General features: G+C 42.5%; 1 protein-coding gene across 5 annotated transcripts in view; it reads left to right on the forward strand.

Moving 5' to 3' along the window:
* Positions 1 to 19973, forward strand: part of VPS13B (vacuolar protein sorting 13 homolog B) — a 616840-nt gene that overhangs the window by 448977 nt on the left and 147890 nt on the right. For all 5 annotated transcript variants that reach the window (XM_085896658.1, XM_085896654.1, XM_085896653.1 and 2 more), the window contains 3 exons: positions 5217 to 5426; positions 7702 to 7828; positions 7997 to 8140. In XM_085896658.1, coding sequence (XP_085752784.1) covers positions 5217 to 5426; positions 7702 to 7828; positions 7997 to 8140 — 481 coding nt within the window. The remainder of the gene's footprint in view (positions 1 to 5216; positions 5427 to 7701; positions 7829 to 7996; positions 8141 to 19973) is intronic.

Consider the following 19973-nt stretch of genomic DNA (forward strand, 5'->3'; position numbering starts at 1 on the left):
TTCATTGTACTGAGTGGCATTATTATAACCAAGTAGTTCTTTTTTGGAATATGATTAATCAAGAAATCTGGTTGGTGTTTCCAAGAATCCATGGGTTTGATGGTATAGGAAACATTGTGAAAGATTAATAGCCCAGTTTCTTTCTGACAGATAAGTGGAATCGTAAACAAGTGAGCGATAAACATTGGGACGGCTTTCAGACAAGGTAAAGGAAGTGGTGTTGGGGCTCAATTTGCTATCCATGGCGTTCCAGGCTGGGATTTCTGAAGTCCAAAGTAAAATATGAATTGTGTTGGTTCTGATAGGGATCGCCTTTTCTTCCTTATCAATATTCTGCAGCTTGGACGTTGTGGCCATCACCGTTCTCATTTGCATTGGGCTTGGGTTGCTGTCTTTCTCATTTGTGTGAAACTTGAGGCATGACTGTCTCATTTATAGGAGGCTCAGGTTGTGACCCCATTGTCATTTTTGTGGGACTTGGGGTGAGACCTCTCCATTTGGTTTTCAAGGGTTTTTGAACAAGACCCCCAATCTAATTACATGGGGACTTTTGGTAAGAGAGCCCCCCTGCCCCCACTCCCCATCCGCAATCACATTTTCAGTGGACTTGTGGCAAGACCCCCATCTTGTATTTATGCCATTCGGGGATTGGCCTCCTATCTTATGTTCAGAGGACTGAGTCTGACACCCTGTCTCATTTAAATTGGATGCTTTCCAGATTTAGGTGGGTTTCCAGATCTGATTTACAGGAGACTTGTGGTTGACTCTCTCCCCCCACCCCCTTTCCTTCCCCTCACCCTCATCTAATTTCAGCAAGACTCACAGTGAGACCCCCTTCTTATTTTCAGGGTTCTTGAAGTCTGTACTGTCTCTATTAATTGATTTTTGTCTATGTCGAGAATTAATTGATTCTTGTTCAACCAAGGAATCTTCATAACTCTCCCTGCTCGATCATTTGAAACGGTTTGAAATAAGAACACAACTTTATTTCGTTAATTATATTATATTCGTGACAATGGCTGTAAAAACGGTCATATTATATATTATATTCGTGACTTCTGAAACCATGCTGAGCTTGTTCAACAGCTTTCAAGATGTTCACTCGACTCGTAATGGCTGGGCTTGTGTGGTTATAAAACGACCGACATGATTGGCTATTCTCAGTCAATGACAGTTGAGAACACATTACAACCAATGGCAGTTGGTGTCACTGTGCATATACAGTAATTGCATCACAATGGGAAGTTTTTTTCAAAATATGCAAATCTATTGTTATCCCAGGAAAAATGTGAAATCAAAAATTTATGTACATTTTGGTTTCTTCAAAATACGTAATGTACCCACCAAAACATCTCTTCTTGATGTGTAAAATGCTGTGTGCCTGACATAGCGTCTACAGATGAATTCCTTTGTTGCATGTTCGTAGTGAAATATAAAACCGAAATGAAATGATCTCTGATCAATCCTCAGTTTGTTTTGTAAATCATTCTTACAAGATTAATTTGACCAAATTCAAACACTTCTTGGAGTATGACACCCCATCTCAATTACAGCAAACCTCGAGTGTACAAATCTGTGTGTTCCATATCCTTGCTTCTTTATTCGGGTGTCTTTTAGGGATTGTCACTGAACCCTGTACCGACATCTGGAGCCCGTTTGATTATGATAAATCCTGATATCTTCTTCAAATATTTACCCTGCGTGCATCATGCAAAATGATGTGAAGAAATTGGTTCACTCTTGTCTGTCTGTCTGGTTGGAACTACTTAATTTAATCAAGAAACTACTTAATTTCAATTGAATTATATATGTTGAACACTGCAGAACGTGACTCGGAAGATGGGTCGGAACACGAACCTGCACTTTAGCAATACCTTGGCTCTGAATTTGGCAAATTGTACGGAATCTCCTCCTAATCACACATGTGCACAGTGTAGTAAGGTTATTGGTTTTTAGTCTGTCTGCTTGGCCGGCAGTCAAACAAAATTGAAAATCATTACAAATAGGGAATTTACTGTTTTTAAGGACATCAAAACTAATATAACGTGTTCTACACATAATGTGGTGTGAAACAAGGTGCATCAGTGGTGGTAAACCTCCGAATAAATGTTTGTTTGTTTGTTTTATCTGTAGCCTTCAAAACTTTTATTTTACTTGAATTATATATTTGAACACTAGAACACAAATCACCTTGTTTACACTCCCAAAAACCTCCAGTTTAGCAGTGCATGGGCAAAATTGAACACCACATTTCAACTGAAGCGGTTCAAGAGAGAAAAATTTTGGAAGATTTTTCTCAATCCAATATGGCTGCGAGACCATGTGCCCTTCAATTAATTATTCGTGTACTCCATGGTGTCGTCAAGGCTTGGGGAATGCGTGTGACGTTTCCCATCATTCTGTCCAGCCGTTCTGGAGAAGAAGATTTAAAAAATAAGTTTTAGGGTAAATCCAATATGGCTGCAAACTCATGTGTCCTATGACGTTGTAGTTGTGAAGGTTTTGTTCCTTTTGGACTGGCGGTCATATTTGAATAGTTTAGCATCGATCTGTTCAGCCGTTTCAGAGAAGATTTTTTGAAGGTTTTTTGTTTTTGTTTTAAACAATATGGCTGCCGAATCACGTGACCGATGATGTCATCTTTTCTTTTTTCTGTGGACCATTTTATCCCCAGATGACCCTCAAAATTTTTCATACTGATCAGATGTTGCGTTATACATATGAGGCGCCGCGAGAAGGAGTGATGTAAGGCACACATCGGCCATTTTGCACTATTTTAACCCTTACCCTATCATCCGAGCCTATCATCATCGTATCGTTAAAAAATGTCGCTTACATCACTCCTCCTCATGGGGCCTCATATGCAATTATGACGTCATAAACAAATCACACTTATTCCCCATGAGGAGTACTTGCCATGTGCCGTTTCAATTTTTGTTCAAAAGAGCAGGGAGGTACAAAAAAAAAATTCACAGACTGGGCATAGACAAACGAGGCTCATTGGAATGCAATGGCTACGGAGAGGCTACCTCAACTGGGATGGAGAAGAAATCTTTATAAATGCCCAATACCAGGGACACTACACAAATGGCTTTTCGAAAATAGCAGGACTGAGTCAATCGGAAAAGTGTTGATTCTCCAAGGTCGAAACAGAAAGCACAAGCCGCCTCCTATCGGGGTGTAAAAAAAAAACTCATGTCAGAACAGCTGTACAGTACACACAAAAGCACAAGAGTATGTCGAATAATCCACAGGCACATCTGCAAAAACTTCAATATCGCAGTTCCAGAAAACTCATGGAAACATGAACCAAAATCAATCATTGAAATCAGGGAAGTAATGCTCACACACAACCTGGTGATGCCATTGACTATACATATACGGTATGTGACCTGAAAACAATATACTGTATATATATATATATATATATATATATATATATATATATATATATATATATATATATATATATATATATATATATATATATATATATATATATATATATATATATATATATATATATGTATATATATATATATATATATATATATATATATATATATATATATATATATATATATATATATACACACACACACACACACACACACACACACACACACACACACACACACACACACACACACACACACACACACACACACACACACATCAATTTTATTGATTTTTATTAATCAAAGGTGGAGGTCATTTAACTTGGTGTGTGATTTTGGTGGTAATTAGTTACCTCTGAGCTAACTTACTATCACTATTATAAGGGGGTGGACACATATCCAAGAAGATATCCGAGTTTTGTATTTTTAATTAATTTTTTTGAAATTTGTAGAATTTGTTTTTCATGTGGAAGTTGTGGGTTATGATGTGTAAATAAAGGTGGAAAAAGTCTGGTTTAATGCAATTTAATTCCAGGCTGTCAAGCAACAGATGAAAATTTTGAAAGGAGATGTGGACTTTATATACTGTGTGTGTACACACACACACACACACACACACACACACACACACACACACACACACACACACACACACACACACACACACACACACACACACACACACACACACACACACACACACACACACACACACACACACACACACACACACACACACACACACACACACACACACACACTCTATGACGTGAACTTCATTATTGATAACTGGCTGTTTTACATCACAAAAACTTGCCAGTGTTATCCAGCAAGGCAAAATATGATTACAGTATGTCCCAAAAATAATTTTTATGTGTTCAGTGTGTTCGAGAAAACATCATCTTGTGGAAAATTCTATTTTTATTGCATTTTATTATATGGCACAAAAACATTGCAATATGGTCCTGCAATGCCAAATATGGTTTGAAAGTATCACTTTATGGAAATGTCAACACTTTAAATTACGCACTGAAAGTGTGCCGAGATGGGCACTCTCGCCCGGAAATCTGTTCATATATATCATCATGCATTCATTAACATTCACAATGTGCTTTTATCGTAGTGCCGTGTGATAATTACATTTTTATCGTAACATCATAAAAATGTGAGCAACTCAAATACATGTTATGTCAGTATTAGCCTTTCATATTTCCAATAACTATCCGCAGATTGACAAGTGACTTTGTCACCAAACCAATTTTTTTTTAGTGATTACAATATTTGACAAAGCTCTTTTTTGCAATTTTAATGATATTTTGATTTATAATTGCATCGTTCCCCTTTGGCTTTGAATTTGGCAAATTGTACGGAATCTCCTCCCAATCACACATGTGCACAGTGTAGTAAGGAACACATTTATAATTGCATCGTCCACGAATCAGCCACTTGAGACAGTGAAAACTAATTTTGAATTTTCATCCAGGAAACATTTTTTGGATTAATTTATTTGCTCTGTAGAATAAGCTTATGTTTCTTGAACTAAATGTTTGAATTCCTTTGCAGGAAATTAATTGATGATTTTATTTTGTAAGAAAAATACTAAAATATGTTTGTGCAAGATAGAAGTGAGTGCATTGAGCATCCATTTAATCTCTTCTGTGTCCAAGGTGACACGTTTTATTGGTTTGCTGTAGTTTCTTGCAGGAAGCATTTGAAAAACACCAATCTTGGTTTTTGAATTAAATAAATTTTTTTTGAAAACATCCATCTTCGTCTCTGTCCAAGGTACTAGCCAGTTACCCTTTCTCTCCATTCCAGGCAGGCTCTGACCCTCGGAGTCTTGCGGGAGCCAGGCTCAGAGGTGGAGGATCGTCAGTACCAACTTGACCTGTGTGGTTTAAGTGTGAGTACGGCCTGTTGGGCACAGGTACGACCCGAAGCCGAGGGTGATCAATGTCATAGCGGTGTTGGGGCAGACACGGAGGGAGTGTCGCAGAACCCTGCTCTGGAGTGGAACATGGCTAGCAGGTATGACACATTACCTCAGTTTTAGCTCTTAATCATAAAATAGGAGGTGTTTTTCATTCATTTATAGGTTTTCTATGTGTACAGTTGACAGTTCTGCCTCATTGTGAGACCATTTGAGAGGGGGTGCTTCCACTGACATTTTAATCTCAAAAAAATGAAACGAAGTTCTGTTTTCCATTGCAGCACCCAATTCTGTGACCATCATTGGACATCTACAGGAAGCATTTCAAAAGCATTTCCTTTCACTCTCATAAGTAGCTTTTCTTCAAACAGTGTCCATTTGTTTTAGTTGAAAGGAATGAAAAAAAACATGACTTTTGAGTTGAGGAAACTTTAAAAAGTCTTAATTGCTTTTCTTTTGGCTTCCAAAAATGACTTATTCCAGACTTGCAACAATCATCTGTTGTTTAAAGTACTGATGTCAGTCATGCTTTTGGAATGTCACACATGTCAACAATCAAAATTTGAAAATACGTTCCACAAGCTTTGTGCTGCCATTTCATGTCACGTGGTGCTGCAAACTTGGTTTGAAATTAAGTCGCCATTCAGGTGCGGTGATCAAATGAAATTCGTCTTGGGAGCCAGGAGCCAGCCATTGCTTTCTCATGATGTAGGCACCATGTGCTTCTCATAACTTTGTCACAATGGCATGTTTAGACACAGAATGTCCCTTCACTGTTTCTGTGTTTCCTGGTGGAAGTGAAATTATTTCAACAATGACTGAAAGTATATGGAATTGTTGGTGCTACTTTACACATTTACACAAAGTGTTCAGTATAATAAACATTAATAAGAAATTTACACTGCACATCACTTTGCAAGCTTACCTTACTCGTTACTGCATTGTTTACTTTGCACGTAATTGGAAGATTTGCGCCATACATCACTATAAAGTGCACATCACATCACTACATTCATTACAAAAAGCACATCTATTCGAGATTTGCACGATGAAAGTTGTACTTCCTTTTAAGGTTTACATAACACAAATTACTTGGTTTCTGTGATGTAGCAATACAAAGTTATCACTTTGCTCTTTCTGGTGCTCTGCCCAAAGATAGGTTCAGTGTTGCCAAAGCAGCCTCATGGCAAGGATTACACCGAGTTGTTTACCTTTGCCTTCTCTTTGGTAGTCAGGGCAGGAATTTGGAAATATGTTCAGGGTACCATTGATAGGTCACCTACTCCTCATGAAGGACAACGTCGGATCTTTAATAACGTCCACTAACGAACGCAAGTCTAACATCCATCTGAGGGACTGCGCATACATTGATGAATCACACTGCCTGTGAAACACTGGGATGACAGTTTAAAGTTTGGGTCGAGATTCAAACCCAGGCTCGACAGCTAAGATGTGAAACAAAATAAACAAGACACATCCCAAAAGGTAAATGCTATGCCTCAATATACAATATGTATGACACAGCAAATATATTTGAAAAAAGTGGTCACCACAAGTTTGACACAACATGCCCTTCATGCCCTTCCTGGATGGATGCCCTTCAAAGCACTTGCCAGCCAAGGCCCTTTGGAACACTTGCGAGGCAAACACCCTTGGTAGTGCTTGCCGGTCAAAGCCCCTCAGAGCGCTTGTGGGACGAACGCCCCTTGGTGTGCTCGAGGGGAAATGCCCCTCGGTTCGCTTAAGGGGTCAACGCCCCTCGATGCACTCGGGGACGAACACCCCTCGGTGCGCTTGGAGGCGAACGCCCCTCGGTGTGTTTCGGGGGCGAACGCCCCTCGGTGTGTTTCGGGGGCGAACGCCCCTCGGTGTGTTTCGGGGGCGAACGCCCCTCGGTGTGTTTCGGGGGCGAACGCCCCTCGGTGTGTTTCGGGGACGAACGCCCCTCGGTGTGTTGTGGGGGCGAACGCCCCTCGGTGTGTTGTGGGGGCGAACGCCCCTCGGTGTGTTGTGGGGGCGAACGCCCCTCGGTGTGTTGTGGGGGCGAACGCCCCTCGGTGTGCTCCGGGGGCGAACGCCCCTCGGTGTGCTCGAGGGGAAACGCCCCTCGGTTCGCTTAAGGGGCCAACACCCCTCGGTGCACTCGGGGACGAACGGCCCTCGGTGCGCTCGGAGGCGAACGCCCCTCGGTGTGTTTCGGGGGCGAACGCCCCTCGGTGCGCTCAGAGGCAAACGCCCCTCGGTGTGTTTCGGGGGCTCACGTCCTTCGGTGTGCTCGAGGGGCGAATGCCCCTTTGCTATCATTTGTCAGCATGCTCATGTGGAATACCTCCCCCCCACCCCAATACCCCATTGATTCCCTTGTTTGAAAAGCATGCAGAGAATTCCAGAGCGCCGTGCATTCCTTACTCCTCTCCTTCATGATGTTGCTGTCCGGCTCACAGCCGCTCCAGCCATTGTCTTCACCAAAAAACTTTCTGCTGAATCTGCACTCACTGAGGTAAGGGTCCCTCCACAGTACTCTAAATATCAGAGGATAGCACCTAATGTTTAATTATCTTGCAGTCACGACAATGTTGTCAGTGTCTGTGATCAATGGCGTAAATTTCTGAAAATGAATATACATTTATGAGCAATGCTGTAGGTTGTCCTTTCTTATTCCCTTCAGGAGGTGTTAGTTTGTGGACATTCCTTGGAGATAAATGTCACCAGCAGCCTGGATTTTTTATTTCGTCTGGCCCAGCTCCATTTGCTGCAGCAGCTTCTGCATGACAACCTTCCGAACACTCCTTCTGTTGCCCACCAAGCAGAGGTACAAGGGGCAAACTTTGGAATGTTAATTTTGTCTCGTCCGATGCAGAATTTATCGCCCGCATTTGCTTTAATGAAAGCCACATTGAAGCCACAGATGATATCGACTCGATGCTTTAGGCTTGGGTGTGTGACGCATCTTGTTTTTAAACTGATAAACAGCGCCATGGATGGAAAATGGAAACCGACAATCCAACCGCATCATTTAGTATGACTCTCTGGATCATTTGCGATCAAAAGCATCATATAATTTGGTTAATGCATCGAGTGTTAAAGCCAAAACTTTTTACATATGTAGTGAACGTTATTCTTTGAATTCCAAATGTAATAATTGATTATCTGTATTACAGTTAGCGTCTGACATCTCATGTGAGTCCTTTGCTTTGAAATTCCTTTGCTGGTGCTCGTGATGTTTTTTTGAGAAGCAATATTTATGCCATTACCTCGAGTCTAGTTCCTTGGTACTTCTCTTGGTGGGAACTGTTTAAAGGCACTTTAACTAGTTTTACGGAGGTTTTCTGTTGTGAGTGTATCTCTCATGCAATATTTTTGGAAGCGTTTCTCACATGTAATCATTAAAAGAGGCCATCAACATGTTTTGTACACTTTGGAGGGAGGAATTGAGGTGTACTTAAAACAATGAATGGATGATTAAATGTCATGAAGGATTTATGGAGATGTAGATAAACACAGGTAACTCTCTAAAGCTATATAAAAGTATCTATCACTGTGGTGGATTAACTCGTGTTTGTTTTCAAATTGGGAGGTGGTGTTATCACGCACGTATAATATACATGGCATTCATATTCCACTCGCACACACTGGGTATTTGTAGCTGAGTTGTTAAGGTTCTCTTTAATATCCGTTTTATTATTACCTCCACCACCGAAGGTGAAGGAGGTTATGTTTTCACCCCTTTCTGTCTGTTTGTTATCTTGCCAAAACGAAGTTTTTGCAAGATATGTTAGTCAGCTTGTATGTTTTTTTGTTTGTCTGTAATCACGTATAAAAAATTCTGCGGAGCACAATTATCATTGGAAATTTTTGTAACTTCGCATATCAGAGGCCTATAGAGGTCCCTTTCAGCGTATAAAATTTTGAAGGTCAAGGTCAAAGGTCAAGGTCACTTTGTCGCAAATCAGGGGAGTCGACGAAACTCTTATTTTTTGAGTAATTTTGATCGAATCGTCTTCAAACTTTATGGGAATATAATTCATGGTCTGGCGCTCAGTTGATTAATTTTTGGTGGTGATTGGCCTTGACCTTCATGGTTAGCGCCTGAGGTCAAACATATTTGACCCCAAGGTCAAATTTTCATGTTTTAGCAACCATATCGTGTAGTACCTCAAAATGAACACCTCGATGAGTGCTTTCTAGATATGTCAAGCTTGAGACATTATGACGTCATTTGGTGACGTTATGAGGAAAACGCATATTTTTCATGGTTACTCTGTAGAACGATTCTCATACGCAGATATTATGGCATATATTCTCTCGTAGGCAGATATTCCTCAAGGAGTCGCTCCTGGTGGAAAGCAGCTCTGTTCACCTCAGTGTGACCTTAAAGAAGTCACACGTGGTCACCTTTTGGCAAATTGGTTTTATTTGTCTCTTTGTTTGTTTGTGTGCAGGATGTCTCAAAAAGTTATGGATGGATTCGGATGAAACTTGGTGCACAGGTTGCGTGTGTTGCAAGGACGAATTGGTTCGATTTTGGTGAAGATCCGAATGAATCCGACTACTAGATTTTTTTAAAGTGATTCTTCACCATTGAGGCACTCGGGGCACTCGGTAGTGCGCATCCCTCCGCCACATAATGCCTGATCCATGAGAACATATCGGACCCAATCAATACATTTTTCAAATATTAGGCTATGTATCGCTTTTGGCCCTATCTCTTAATGGTGAAGAATCACTTTAATTAAATAACTCTCGTATGCAGATCCGTCCACAACTTTTTGAGATATCCTGCGCACAAACAAACAGACAGAAAGGGGTGAAAACATAACCTCCTTCACCTTCATTGACGGAGGTAATAAACAAACATAGGTTGTACTTTATGGTAAGGAAATTGCAGGAGGCATTGTCATTTCAAAATACAAGTAGTTTTGATCAAACAAATTCCTCTCGTCTTGAATTCCTATTTCTCGATCTTGTGTGCAGTTTGGTCGTTGTACTTGTGTCCTACTCAGTAAAGTTTAATAAGAGCTACACAGCTGCTCTGTGACAAACTATGCACAGAGAACAAATGACCAGAAAATTCCAAACTTGGTTTGTAACACATTCTCATTACACCATCATTTTCAAACTTATTTATTTATTTGGCACAATGTTCCTGCAAAAGTGCTTCAGTTGTGTGCAGAAGCATGGGTAAAATAGTGATGGCACTCAAGAAGGCAATGGGCAGACACACAAAGTACTGACTGATACTAGAAAATGACACTGTTCTTGTTATTTACTCAAGCAGTTTGTTTTATGTGTATTTTTAAGGCTGTTACTGTACAATAACTAGAGAGTTCATAAAACATGATACCCCATGCCGTGTTTAAGTATATACTTCAATTTTAATGAAGTAATGATCTTAACACGTGACTGCCGACGATGGGTACACTCGTAATGCTGGGTGTACCAGATTCTGCCACTCTGAGTAGTCTCGTCGAAAAGATGATGCTGTTGCATTGTAAACAGAACATGCTGCCATGCCAGATAATGCAGCAAACGATCTGCGAGCAGTTCGGTGAACATAAATCTAAAATCGATGTAATAATCATGATCATCCCATTATCACTCTCCATGACAAGTTTTGCCACTTCATCTGCATTCATATGTGCCATTTTGAAGGTTAATGACAAGTAGCAAAAAACATGTGGTACTCAGCACACGATCTGTCATGAGCAATGACGTAATATCAACATCGATTCAGTGCTAAAATCGTCCTACCAGATAGCTCGTACCTGGAATAAAGAATTGAAAATTTTGTTCCACTGCCTGCTACAAGTTTTCTCATAACGTGGGGTTTCCTTCACAATCGATAATAAGAAATGAACTTGTATTTGCTCATATAAGGGTAAAAATTGAAAATATAGTGCAGTGCCATAGAACTTTGACATTTGTGGATTCGACATTCGTGGACCCCGCGTATTCACGGTTTATAAAATGTGACCTGCTTCTACACTCGACGGCCCTGTGCTTCGTGTATTCTCAGGTTTTTTTTTGGTTTTTGTGTGGTTTTTTTTACACTTCATGACTGGTCTCCAATATCTACTGCCACTGATATTAATTCAGCTTGGAAATTGTTAAACATAGAAACCTGCTCTCTCTTATTCACAGATTTATCCCATCTCGTCTTCAATTATCTTACCTATCCTCCCGCTCTTAGTACTCTGAATCCTGTGGTGAGGTAGTTGTTTTAAAACAACTTGCATTCTCCTCCTGGAAGGCAAATCCGACCGAAGGCAACCTCAGATCATTCCACAAAGCCTGCAACAAGTGTGTGTTACTCTCTGGAGAGCCAGTAAACATCATCTGTCCAATCTTAATAATGCGCTTTCAAACTAGTCTTCCTCCTCGAAAACCTGGTGGTGTCTTGTCAAGTCAGCCTCTGTATGCTCCCCTTCCATCCCTTCCCTCACTTCAAATGGCACCATGGCTGGCCCCACTTGTGAGAAGGCCAAATGCCTCAATTTCCTCCTGATTTGTTCTGTTCCTCCAATCTTGTAGCCAACTGAACCCTTTCGTCTCCTCTCCCTGTCAAGGCTGGATTACCCGAAAGCAGTGTTCTTGGCCCCATCTTATTCATAATCTTCATCATTGATCTTACTGACTCTGCAAAATCTTCTTTATCTCTTTGCTGATGACTCCACTCTCTGCCGTGACATCTCTCATCCTTCGCTGACAGACAGGCAGTAACCTCTTCCCTCTCCTGAGACCTTGAGAAAATCATAAACTGGTATGTGTATATATATATATATATATATATATATATATATATATATATATATATATATATATATATATATATATATATATATATATATATATTGTGGATTTAGAAAGCTATCGCACTCAACATTCAGGTCCTTTAGCTCAGCTATATCGGATCGTACATGTTGTCAGTTAGGGTCCCGATCCAAGTCTAGTGGGTAATTTAATGTTCATGTGCTGCGATTTGTATTAGGAAAATCAACAACAACAACAACAACAACAACAACAGCCACAAAATGCCTGTTTGTGGCGGACACGCTGCCAGACCAGCGAGCGTCCCCTGTGCCTCGCTGGAATGCGGGCGTGTTCAGACTGCATCCCCGAGCGGAATTCCTTACCTTGTATGGGCATAAAAGCAACTCGGGGGGGGGGGAATGGAATGCGGGAGTCCCCATCGACAGCGGATGAGTCACGCAGGAAGCGAGGCACGCCCTTGATAAATAAAAAGGGAAGAGAGAGACAAAAACGCAGGAGGAGGAAGGGTGGTTGTTATTTCTACCAGTTTCTTTGACCTTCTTCAAACTTCCAGCTTCTTGTTGGTTCTCTGGGTGTTGTCCTCTTGTTGTCCTTCGTGGCTGATTCTCCCATTGTTCTCTGCTGGTCCTCCTGTGGATCTGGTTGCGTGCGAGTTCTGGGAAGTGTGCACGGAGGGTCTTCTCCCACCAGCCTTCGCCCTGCCGACTTCGCTCGCTTGGACCTTCCAGATCGTGCTGGGAGTACAGTAGGCCCCGGGGACCTGGTCCTCGAAGACCGCACGAGGCGGGCAGGTCCAAGATAAGTCTTAATAAAGACCGGCTGGTCCGATCATTTGTGTGGGTGTGTGTGTGTGTGTGTGTGTGTGTGTGTGTGTGTGTGTGTGTGTGTGTGTGTGTGTGTGTGTGTGTGTGTGTGTGTGTGTGTGTGTGTGTGTTCGTGGCGCCAGTCCAATAAGTAGTGAATTGTATAAGTGCCTGTATATACTTGCATTTATAGAACTCGGCTGTAGGCTTTTTGCTCGTGTCTTTTTGACCATCCCCCCATTCATTGCATTGCCTGTATGGAAATAAATGTCTCCATTGTTAAATGTCACCTGCTCGTTGCGTCCCTTCCGACATTGACTGCCATTGAGCATTCGGAATAATTAGCTGGCTGATAATAAACCGATAAAACATACATCTGGTCCGACGGGACTTGTCAATATCAGCAATGCCAACCCTCCCGATTTCATCGGGAGGCTTCCGAAAATTCACCCAAACTCCCGCCCTTACGATCACTATCCTTATCCTCCCGAAATTTTGATATTTTTGCACTGTTCACTAATCAGAATGTACTAGTATGAGAATTGAATGAAAAGCATCGTCTGCTACGTATAGCATGTGGTAACTCCATAACGTTCGCTGCTACCAAATTGTACGTAAAAAATTGCAAATTCAAATGAGGAGCAGCGAAACATTGGGTCTGGATCTCGCTTATGCGATCATGCACTGAGATTTAGTGCATACGGTATGTGTGCAATACAGTGCATGCGGTATGTATGCACAGTGTATATGCATGCGATACGCTCACTGCATGCAGCTGGGCCCCGTACCAGCCCGGCGGTCGCGACCACCGTGCGGTGTTTAACAGCCGCTAGAGTTCTACGAGTCGCGCTGCAGCTGTGGAACATCGACTTCGAAGTTACCGATGCTTCAAGCCCTCGATGTTGATTACGAAATGGCAGAAAAAGAAGCTTACGAAGACCAAGAAATGGTCTCAGAAGTACAAGACCGAATACAGTCTCCAATACCCGTGTATTCGAAAGTCTGAAAGAGGAATTCATCATGCGTATTGTACAGTATGCAGCGTTGATATTTCAGTTGAGCACGGAGGTCGCGATGATATTCGGAAGCACGTTGGAAGCAAACGGCACACAGACATTGCAAAGGAGAGATCTTCGAGCACGAGTACCGGTACACTTCTGAATTATTTCACCAAACAAGGGACAAGCGAGGAAGAGGATGTTACCCGAGCGGAACTTCTCTTTAGTGGATTTATTGTGGAACATAACTTGCCCATATCAGTCTCAGATCATGCTGGACCTCTATTTCAAAAGATGTTTCCAGATTCAAAAGTTGCTTCAAAGTATGGATGTGCAAGAACAAAAACTTGCAAGATGTGCAAGATGTGCAAGAACAAAAAAAAAAAAAAAACAAGAACAAAAAGCAAGAAAAAAAAAAGAAAAAAAAAAAGAACAAAAAAAAAAGAACAAGAACAAAGAAGAAAAAAAGAACACTGGTCAACAATTTTTTACTTTCTGAATGTTGTCTCGATTTCTACAAGTGAATTAGGGTATTCTGGCACTGCTGAATCAGGAAATGGCATCCGTTTCTCTCCATCAGGTCAGGTTTTTGTGCTAAGTTGATTTGAAAAAATCAATTACATTTTTGTGGCATTATCAGCTGATTTTTGTCAACACATATCATCCTAAACATGTTTTTAAGAAAAAAAAAATGTTTTGCCAACAACATTTATTGATTACATGATAGAAACATCGATTACTGTCATCTGAATGGTGGGCATTGATAAAGGTAAGTACAAGTAAATTGCATGTTGCGTCACCACTGTTCAAACTTCAGGGCTTGAACTTCCGTTTCTTCGAACTCCTGGAATGTTCAGCGGCAGGGAGGTCTCTCTTCAGATTCCAACAGTAGTCAGCCATCATGACTGCGTCCCAGCGACCCTGATACCTGGTCTCCATCTCCTTCATGTCCTGATGGAATCTCTCCCCCTGCTCGTCACTCATTGAACCCAGGTTCTCAGGAAACCGGTTCATATGTGAAAATAGGTAGTGCATCTTGATGCTCATGTTGCAACCCAGGTTTCTGAAAGCAGTCAGCATGTTGTTGACAAGTTCTGCGTAGTTTCTGGCCTTATTGTTGCCAAGAAAGTTCTTCACTACCAAAACAAATGTATTCCACGCTTCCAGTTCCACTTCGTTCATTGAGTTTTTGAACTCTGGATCTCTGATGAGCTGACGGATCTGAGAACCATCAAAGATGCCAGCTTTCAACTTCTCCATGGTCAATCCTGGAAAAGCCTGGCACAAGTAAGTGAAGCAGTCACCATCTTTGTCCAGAGCCTTGGTGAACTGCTTGATTAAGCCGAGCTTGATGTGCAGCGGTGGGAAGAGTATTCTGTCTCTGTCCACCAGAGGGTCGTTGATGACGTTCCTTTCTTTGCATGGCACCAATTCCTCCCGCACAGGCCAGTCCTTCTTCGTGTAATGCTGAGCACGGTCCCTACTATCCCACATGCACAGAAAACATGGGTACTTGGTGAAGCCAGACTGTTGTCCCAACAAAAAGTTCACCATCTTCAGGTCAACACAAATAAACCACTTATGCTGATCATAACCAATTTTCTCCAGCACGTACTTCACCGCTTCATACTTCTCCTTCAGTGTAGTCGAGTGAGCGATGGGTACAGAGGCAAACTGGTTGCCGTTGTGTAGCAGAACACATTTCAGTGATCGCTTGCTGCTGTCAATGAACAGTCTCCAATCTTTGGGTTCGTACTGTGGCACTCCAAGCTTGAGCAGAAGCGCATGTCATAAATTGGCGCATGTAGGTATTGTACATTCTTCAGAGTTCGTTATTTCAAGAAATACAACTTTTTTGTATCACATTATTACAAAATCTGCCCCATTAACTTTAGTTTTGATCCACGAACTTTATGCTTTGCCTCACCAATTTTTGGAAGATTTTGAGGTTTTATGACTTCAAACTGATCCCTTTTCGACATAATCACCTAGAACTATCGTACCTGAATACTTCTTGTCATTAAAATAATTATTTCCAATCAAAACAATTATTTGACATGACATTTTACCCCCACCAACTTCTTCTAAAATGCTCCACACATGCGTACATGTGAACAAAAATGTAAAAAACGACATGTGGCCATATCTCAAAAACTTGACCTGATTGAACAAAACTAATGTGAGTTTTGGATTCAGCGCATCAGATTCGTCCTAAATCAGCTTAAAAAATGCAGACAACAAATTTGTTGTTGACCAGTGTAATTGGTGAGTTGTCAAATGTTACTGCTTCATCTATTGCCGATATTGCGAGACTAGCTCCATTTAGCCTCGCTACAGACGGTAGCAATGACAGTGGTGAGGCCCAGCTATATCCTGTCCTGATTTCGTACTATGACAACAGTGCTGGGATTGTGAAGCAAGGTTTGCTAAGTTTGCCTGCGTGCAAACAAGATTCCACTGGAGAAAACATTTTCAAACTGCTTGATCATGAGTTCAGTGACAGGAAAATTCCGTGGGGAAATTGTGTTTCCTTTTGTGCTGATAATGCCTCTGTCATGGTGGGCAAGCACAAAGGAGTCGCTGCTTATATCCACAAACAAAATCCAGAGTGCTACATCATGGGATGCCCTTGCCATATGATGCACAATACGGCCAAGAAGGCGGCTCAGGCCTTACCCATTGAATTAGATGACTTTCTCATCGATATTTACTACTACTTGGACAAAAGTAGTAAACGCGTCAAAGGAGTGAAAGCACTGCAAGAACTCTGTGATGCCCCGACACACAAGATTCTGAAGCATGTCACAACAAGGTGGCTGTCCCTTGGTCAGTGCCTAGACAGGCTGATTGAACAGTGGGAACCACTTCGCCTCTTCTTCAAAGAAGAAGTACGAAGAAAAATGCAACCAACTGTAGCCAAGACTCTAACAACGAGCAAGAAGGACGGCACTGTATCTACTGCCAGTACTGGCACTGCAGGATCAAGCACTAGTGGAGCAGCATTCACCACTACCACTGCAGTATCTGCTGCGAAGAAGACAACAGGGACAGCACCAAAACCAATGCTGAGAGCAGGTAGCATCACCGGCCCTTCATCACGTTCATCTACAAAGCAGATCCCTTCAGAGTCGAGAAAGACTGTGATAGTCCCATCTACAGGCAAAGAAGGACCCAAGTTAAGTTCTGCTTTTGCCAAATCACTTGATAGAAGCTCAACAAAACCTTCAAATCAGAGGTCTTCTTCCTTGGCTGCACCTACCTCAAGCTCTCTCCTCAAACGTAAAATTGGATCTGGTACTACGAGTCTGACCTCTTCTGCTGGCAGTAAACGCAAAGTGTGATCGCCCTGCGGCTAAGTGTACTACGAGTTCTACAACTAAAAGCGCATCTTCCTCAAACACTGTGCAGGAATCTAGAGAAAAACGTGTCAACGGGATGTTCTTGTCTCCACAAACAAAACTCTATTGTTTCTTCCTTCGATATGCTAACAAGCTTTTTGAGAAGGGGAATCTTCTGCTCCAAAGGCAGACCCTGTATTCATCTCCTGATCTTGGTCTTCTGGTCTTCTGAATTGAATGGTCTTCTGAAAAGATATCTTCGTACGGTTTTTGAAACCATCGGTGTCATCGGTTGCTCTGGTAAATGTACCCTTCTCTGACAGAAATCATCAGAAGAATGATGAGGACCTCATGATTGGGAACGATGCCAAACTGTATATAAGGGAACAAAGGAGTCTCAAGAAATCCACCTTCACTCTGAGTGAGTCAGACATCCAAGGTTTCTTCAGTGCAGTTCGCTCATATTATGTGAAAGCCTGCAATTACATCTTCAAAACCTGGCCGCTAGATGATGAATTAGCCAAGCATGCTCAGGTGCTGGATGTTAAGCTACACCAAGAAGTGGGGTTTGACTGTGTGGAGTTTTTCATCAAGAAATTCCCCTGTCTGTTCAGTGGCGGTGATAGTGACATAGACAGTCTTGAGAGTGAATTCGCTCACTACCAGGCAGACGCCTCCATAGCTACAATGGCTACTGAGACAGTGAGAGTGGATGAGCAGTGGCATCGGATTTCACAGCTCACAGATCCCTGCACTGGTGCCAAGAAGTATCCTAATTTGAGCAAAGTGATGAAGGGAATCTTGGTCATTCCTCATTCGAACGCATCATGTGAGCGGGCACTCAGTCTTGTACGGAAGAATCATACTGAATTTCGTCCCAATTTGAGTGTCAAAACCCTGGAAGCTCTCTTAATTGAAAAACTAGCTCATAGCACCCCTTGCTACCAGAGAGAATACAGCAAAGACATAATCAGAAGGGCTAAAAGAGCCACACAGCTGTCACTCAGCAAAGCTGCCATGGAAAAAGCAAGCATCAGTAGTACCAGCCAGTAAGGTAAGAAAAATATTTGCTCTTTTTGTGCTTTTTGTTAATCTTTGATTGTCCCCTAACTTACTAATATTAACATACATGTAACATTAAAAAGTGCACAATTTTCCCCTTTTTTTGTTCAAAAAGTGGGAATTCTTAATATGTTAAATGCTCAAAAATAGGGCTCAGAGGGCACTAGAGAGCGTCTGGAACCCCAGAGCTTCCAGGGCCCTAAGGCGGGCCCTGGACCTCGCCGCAAGGGTCGAGCACTCCGCGCTCGAGATGTGCGCTTCGCGCACATTATTTGATGTCGGTTGCAAATCCTCCCTAATTCTGATTTCCAAAAGTTGGCATCTCTGCAATATATAACCGCTCGGCAATCGCATACGGAACGAGCTGCTGAAGCGGCTCGTTTTCGTGCAGGTCCCGTTGAGGTATAAACTCCCTGCATTTCTGTCCGTGCGAATAATTAGGTACATTGAGAATTCGGCGATCGACCCTGCAGCACGTGGACAGAAGAGTTGGCTGGTTTATGGTGTGTTAAAAACACCTGTAGCTGGGTTTCGGCGTTTATCCGGAAGCTGCGACTAGTTTGCCACATTCGGTGGGCACGCGCGGACGCAATTGGGCTAAAGTCGGTCGTCCGCACGCCGGAGTGGCGGAAATCAATATATATATATATATATATATATATATATATATATATATATATATATATATATATATATATATATATATATTGTTATGGGGCCGGGTGGTCGGCCGCGAGCCGACCGCTCTGAAAGAGCCCCAAGTCGAGTCGGCCCGACCGATCGCCCGGAATATAGATCGTCGCCCCGGATAAGTCAGGAGTCGACGGGTCCTTGTGCAAGAACTGTGAAGGGCCAATGTTTCTACCACGTGGTACAGGGTTATTTGCCAAATCTTCAAAATACCTAGAGACCACATGGCGATCTACCGAGCCTCCACACCCTCGACGGAACTCTTACGAAACAAGCTGCTTAAGCGAGCCTGTCCCGTGCGCGATTCCGAGCGGCTTAATCGCTGAGAACCGTCGGTCCAAATGTCCCCTTACGGCGGCCCAACGGCCTTCTAATTCCGAACACACGACATGCTCAGTCAATGAAAGAATCGACACGACGAGCTGAAAACATTTAACAATTGGGGTTTATTTCTACAGTCATAATGGGGAACTAGGGAACACAAAGAGCAGAACTATACCGAATACAATAAACGCAATGCAATATGTACACTGTACAGCACACAAAGCACTTAACAGTTCTCTCCTTGTTAGACGGGGCCCACGGACACACATACGCGCACACACACACCCAAGAAATGGTGGCTGATGCCTTTAATATGGACTTCAGCTCGGATGGACAGATGAGCTGAAATCCAGGGCCTGTCTCGGACCTTTCCACCTCGTGTGGTTTTCGAGCTGTTCGGTCCGGGCACCAGCGAGGGCGAGCTGGATCCAATCACCGCGAGCCGCGATCCCGTCCGAGCTCTGGCGGATCCCCTCGCGCTCCGGATCACGTGCTGGTGAGAGGATGTGTCGCTTCCCCGAAGAACCACCACCAAGATGAGGCCGAGTCGCCGCACCAAGCCGGGAACCAAGCAGAGAACAAAGAGCTCCACGAACCAAGAAGAGCCAGCTGAACCAAGATGAGGCCAGGAAGCAGGACAAAGCCACCCGAAGATCCAA

This window comes from Eptatretus burgeri, chromosome 9 (genome assembly GCF_056783735.1).
Source record: "Eptatretus burgeri isolate ZD-2024b chromosome 9, Ebu_testis_v1, whole genome shotgun sequence".
In the NCBI taxonomy this organism is placed as follows: Eukaryota; Metazoa; Chordata; class Myxini; order Myxiniformes; family Myxinidae; genus Eptatretus; species Eptatretus burgeri.